General features: G+C 54.7%; 1 protein-coding gene across 2 annotated transcripts in view; it reads right to left on the bottom strand.

Annotated features, from left to right (window-relative positions):
- RAP1GAP2 (RAP1 GTPase activating protein 2) overlaps positions 1-6000 on the bottom strand; it is a 188516-nt gene that overhangs the window by 178546 nt on the left and 3970 nt on the right. The window contains exon 1 of one of the 2 annotated variants that reach the window (XM_040455544.1): positions 1382-1469. The exons of the other annotated variant lie outside the window; for it this stretch is intronic. Within the exon in view, the coding sequence (XP_040311478.1) occupies positions 1382-1398 (17 nt within the window). The 5' untranslated portion in view covers positions 1399-1469. Of the gene's footprint in view, positions 1-1381; positions 1470-6000 lie in introns of those variants that run through there. 2 annotated transcript variants of the gene reach the window in all.

Raw genomic sequence — 6000 nt, 5'->3', positions numbered from 1 at the left:
AGAACACTGGGAACAAGAACCACCTTCCAAAATCTAAAGGAATGTCAGGAAAACAAGGGATTAGCCTTGTTTGGGGAGGGATGAGAAACCAAGGAATGGCAGCTACAGAGATTCCAGATGAAAAGAATGGTCATCTTTGAACAATCAGAACTGTATTGTAATAGAATAGGCATCCTTACAAAGTAATGAGCTCCCTGTTGCTGGAGGTAACCAAGCTCAGGTTCAGTGACTAGTTTCAGGGGCACAATGAATTTATGTAGTGGCTCATTTGACTTTTTTATTTCAAGTTCTGAGATTCAAGGGCTCCAGAGATCTGGAGATCTCCCTTAAAGGCTCCCACACCTCCCAATGCTCCCAGGGCAAGCTGTTGGGGATCAGGCTCTGGACTCTGCCTTCCAGAAAAGAAGGGCCTAGATGGTCTGGAAAAAGCACAGAACGTCCACTTCCTTGCTCCCCTTGCCCTTCAGCAACCCCACAACCACACAGCCAGACCTAGCAACCCCTGCTGCACAGCCCCCATCCCAGCAGAGCCTCACCAGGCCCCCTCAGAGGGAGAGGGAACAGCTAGCTCCTGGGAGAGGCCCCTCTACATCCTCTCCCCACACTCCCATCCCCACTCCCTGCTCCCAGCCCCACAGGGGACAGCAGAAGGAAGGAAATAGAAGCAAGCAACCCCCACATTCCCAGGCACCCTGTCCAGCAGGAGCCTCTCTGTGGGCAGCGGGGGTCCTGACACACCCCGGGGTCCACAATGTATGGACAGGAAGCACGTGGGAAGGACAATGTGGGGAATCAGAGCCTCTCTTCAAAGCCCATAAGAGCAATTCTTCCCCAGCCCTGGCCAAATCCAGCCCTTGGTGAGCCAAGCAAAGCCCTAGGGCCTCCTCCCCATGGGATTCTGAGTCTTCTCATCGAGTCAGGCCAGCAGGCCTCTAAGTCTGGGGAGACCTGTGAAGAAGCTCAAGTACATGGCCAGGGACCTGAGGACTGAAGGACCCTTCCAGGGAGCTGAATGGGGTGAGGAGGCTCCCTCAAGAAGAGCTGGGCCCAGGCTGGTGGGCCCCAGGCTGCCCATCTGCATTCCACTCTCCCGTTTCCCTGCCCTGGTCCCCCACAGTAACACACTTAGCCCTGTCCCATGGGATCAATAAGGACCACTCAGCTCCCCAGCCACTTGGCAAACACCCCCACAGGGCCCCAGGAATAAAGCAGAACCTCTCCTGCCCATAGTCTCATACCCATCTCAGAAGGGCCCGATGCCCAGTGCCCACTGGCCAGAGCTTCCAGCTAGCTCCCTGTTTGCCCATCAGGAGACACCCACCGGACCTGGTCAAGACCCAGGAAGCTGCTTGTCCACCAAGAATCCAGAACAGGGACTCACCAGGGCTTCCTAGGCATGGCGGGGACCAGCCGGGATGAGGGCCAGGAACACACAAATCCCTGGAGTTTGCAGACCTTGCTGCCTGGCAAATGGCACCTCCAGGTGCATCCTCAGTGTCTGGCAATGAAATCAGGCCACAGCCCAATTGCCAGCTGAACACCCGCCCGCCTTGCTTCTCCCTGTAGCCACTCACGCCCTGAGACTCCAGATCCCAAAAGAGACATGTTCGTGGTTACCATAGGAACTCGCTAAAGCCAAAAAAGGCACCACACAGTCACCCACATGGGCCCTCAAAGCTCATGTCCACCTGCACAGGCAAGCGCACACACACGCCTACACACACCCACACACGCCTACACTGTGCTCAGGCTCAGGGCCACAGGGTGTCGGGAAGTGGGTGCCCTGCATGCGTGGTCCAGCCAGCTGCTGATTACAAGGGCAGTGGCGCCAGCCGGTGCTCACCCGGAGCTCACCTGCCAAAGGCACCCTAGGAGCTGAGCAGGGTTGGGGGTCACGGCCCAGGTCACTGCCAGGCCTGCCTGCAAGGTCAGGGAGAGGGCACTTCCTGGCCTGTTTCCTGGCCACAGACCATCTCTTGCAACCCTTCACATGTTGCTCCTCTCCTCTGTCCCCTCTATGGTCGGGGGCGGGCAGGAGGGTAGGTATGACGGTCAGGATCTAAACTGGCCACGTGGAGAGGGGAGAGGGGGGAGGGGAGAGTAGGGATCATGTATTCAGAGCCTTATTCCCCCATCTCCATAAATGGGGCCAACATCCACCCAAGGGCTCACCCAGAAACTTGAAAGTCTTCACCTTGACCCCTCCCTTGCTCTCACCTCCCACATCGAAACCAATCCAGGCTGGGAAGACCACCTCTTCGATAACTCTCCAATCTGTCCACTCTCTCCAACCCCACTGTCCCCGCCGCAGCCTCCAACCTCTCCAGTGAGTCAGCAGAGGACAGCCAGAGGACCCTCTGACTCAAATCTGGGTCCTACTCCCCTTAAAACCCTGCAGTGGCTCCGGTCACCCAGAGAAGCCAGCTCAGCCCTCCGCACAGCTGTCCCATACTGACAGAGGCTGCCCAGCCTGCCCCCATACTCCCACCCCAGTATTCCATCTGGTGGTAGTAACCGCCCCCAGATCCCTCCCACCCGCTGCGTTTCTCACCTCACTGTCCGTGCACTGTTGCTGCCTCTCTCTTCTGTGGACTGACCTTACTCACCCTCGGATACGGCTCAGGCATCACCAAGTCTGCAGGAAACCCCTTCCATCTTCTCAGAGGACATCTCTGCCAGCCCTCCTCACACTCCCCTGCAGTTGTCTGACTATACATCTGCCTGCCTCCAGGGCTGTAAGCTTTCACGAGCAGAGACCGTGTCTTTTTCATCTCTGTTTTCCCACCAACCCCAGGGCCTGGCACCGGGCTTGGAATGGGGGTGCCCAGTAATTATGAGCTGAACTGATGCAGCATTCTAACCCCCAGAACAGCAAGCTCCCCTGCCCTTAACAACCCAGCATACTCTCAGCACATTCCCTGGGTGTGTAAGAGGAAGTGACTAAGGGGGCAGCCCCAGAAGGTTCTAGAACATCTTAGTGGTACCTGAAGGATTCTTGTAATCCACTGTAAGCAAAGTCCTGGTGGAAAATGGGGAAATTAACTGGTGATCATGGCCTTCGGCCAATGCATGAAAAAAGCCACGAAATTGGAATCAAGGGTGGACTGCGGAGCCATAGGCTTTCTGGAAGGAAGGCTGGAAAGCTGGAGGCAGAGACTTGATGCACTGATACCTGGGCCCTGACTCTGCTCTCTCCCCAACATGAGCATGTGGCCTTGCCAACACTACCACAAGAACCAGGAGAAGCAGATGTCTGTAAAGGTAACCATCTAGATTTTGTGTGTAATTCTCACTGACTGGAGATCGAAGCCCTGAGTTTACAGCCCCCATCCTGCATGAGCCATGGCTCCAGCAGCTGCCATCGAGGACCCTAGGGGCCAAGAGAAGATACGCTGCATCTGCTCCTGCCTGTGTGGTCACCCTGCTTCTAATAAAATGTTGAATTCTTAGCTGGTGAAATCTGAACCTAGAGTAGGGATGGCCGTGTGGTATCTTCTGGCCAAACCACAGGACAGCTGAAATGCTGCTCTTGGCCGGGTTGCTGGGAAGATGTTCCTCCAGGCCCTCTCCCTCCCTCTCTTGAGGAAGAAACAAGAGGACACAGTCACCTCCAGGCTTCATCACATGCTTTCTCTCTATTCAGAGAAGCCATTTCTAATGACCAAGAACTGGGACCATCAGTTAGAAAGGAGGCTTTGGGGGGCACCTGGGTGGCTCAGTCAGTTAAGCATCAGTCATGATTTCACAGTTTGTGGGGTCGAGCCCCCCGTCGGGCTCTGTGCTGACAGCTCAGAGCCTAAAGCCTGCTTTGGATCCTGTGTCTCCCTCTCTCTCTGCCCCTTCCCTGCTCCCTCTCCCCCCCCCCCACCTCTCTCTCTCTCTCTCTCTCTCTCAAAAATAAATAAACATAAAAAATTGTATAAAAAAAGAAAGTTGGATTCTGTTTCCTACAAGGCAATGGGTTCTAGATTTCCCCACCATCAGGAATGTGCTTGCTACTGTGCCCCCAGCAGTGGAGACAGGCTGCATTGAATCATCCCTATGCTCACCCAGTCCCATTATGGCCAGTTGCTGTGTATGACAGTCATCTCAGATGGCTGGAGCATGGCTTACCAGCCTGTGCAGCAGAAACACACACACACACATACACACACACACACACACACGTACCCACACATGTGTGCGTGCCCATCCCTTTCTTTAGCAAAGAAACAGGGGTCTGTGAGGGAGGGCAGGGGCAGCAAAAAGGAATGGAGGAAGGTTATCTGAGGCTCCCAGCTCAGGTCCTCACCTCCTGGATGCTGCTTCAAGGACCTCCGTGAGCAAATCCTAGATTTGCCAGCCTGGGCTCTCCTCTGGGGGAATCTAGTCTATGGCTCAACTACTGCAGTTGATGAAGGGTCAGCCCCCAGAAGGTTCTAGAACATCTTGGTGGTACTGAAGGATTCTTCTAACCTTATCCTAAGCTGGCCTCGGACCCGTCTGCTTATTCTGCCTCTTTCTCCCTTCCCTCCACCTGCACATGATAGGCTAACCATAATGACCCATAACTGAATCATTCACCAAATCTAGATTGAGAACCTGCTATGTGCCAAACACGATGTTAGATTCTAGGGTGCCGGAGACGAAGTGTGCAGAGCCCCTGTTTTCAAAGACATTCGTTCATGCATGTATGCATTCACTTTTTCAACAGCGAGTACCTCCCATCATTGAGGTCCTCAGAGAAATACAAAAGGACAAAGGTCATGAAGGTAAACTCCTAGAATGTCAAAGCTACAAGAGAGCAGATTAGACAGTAGCCCAACCATCCTGTCTTACAGATGGGGAAGCTGAGTCTTGGAGAAGTTAACCATTTGCCCATCTGTTAGCCTGGGGCTATAACGTGGCCCTCCCAACTCCTCCCGTGTGCACGGCCACCACCTCCCTCTCCGCTGTTCCCGTGTGGCTCCGTGCCCCCTGCACCTTGCCGGTGAGGGTCCTCGTCATTCAGGCACCAGAGATGCCACTCGACCTGGGCCTGCAGCAAGGGCATGTGGTGTGAAGGCAGAGGTGCATATTCTGTGCCACCCAGATTAGGTGCACGGCCCCCGAGCAGAGCGGGGGTAAAAAGAGTGAGAAAGCAGAGGGGCCAAGGGAGGTGCTGAGAACGACTCAGCTCCAGCCTGGACGAAACCAGCCACGAAGTACAGACCGGGATTCAAACCCCAGCCCCGTGATTTCTTCACCGATGACCTTAACCAAGTGTCCTGCCTCCATCTTCTCAGCTGTACCACGCCGAGAGCGACGGCAGCTGCTTCAGGAGGCGGTTGTGAAACTTCAGGGAAACTGTGCCATTTCAACTTAGCACACCGTAAGTGCTCAGCAGTGGCGAGGCCAGAACCCCCACCTTCAGAGCTGGGTGGCTCAGGGACACCTCCAGGAGATACGCGGCTGACTGTCTTTGTGTGGAGAGCGCTAGGTCCCCGGAGAAAGAGCGCAACTGGGAGCGCAGGCCACAGTGCAGGGGTGTCTGCTGCTCAGCAAAGTCAACGGACTACACTAGTAGAGAGTAAGAGGTCTCGCCCAGCGGAGGCAGACGGAGGGTGGCACCCTGGTGCCTAGGAGAGCTGTAGCCCATGTAGTTGGCTTCCCAAGGGACATACCAGCGGGGCGCCTGGGTGGCTCAGTCGGTTAAGCGTCTGACTCTTGATTTCAGGTCAGGTCATGGTCTCACTTTTGAGTTCAAGCCCCACATCAGGCTCTGTGCTGACAGTGCAGATTCTACTTGGGATTCTCTCTCTCCCTCTCTCAATGCCCGTACCCTGCTTGCTCTCACTCTCAAAATAAATCAATAAACTTTAAAAATGTTAATCTAATGGACATATCAGCGAGCAGAGCCATATCCTGGGCATCTAGGCAGATCTCCACATTAGGGACTATCAATGGAGGGGAGGAAGACAAATGAAAAAACAAGGACTGAACTCCCTTTCAGTCCCCATGGTAGCGGGGGTGGCTAGCTTA

This window comes from Herpailurus yagouaroundi, unplaced genomic scaffold, assembly GCF_014898765.1.
Source record: "Herpailurus yagouaroundi ecotype Mexico unplaced genomic scaffold, PumYag 215, whole genome shotgun sequence".
Classification (NCBI taxonomy): Eukaryota; Metazoa; Chordata; class Mammalia; order Carnivora; family Felidae; genus Herpailurus; species Herpailurus yagouaroundi.
This window is presented reverse-complemented; position numbering and strand designations above follow the sequence as displayed.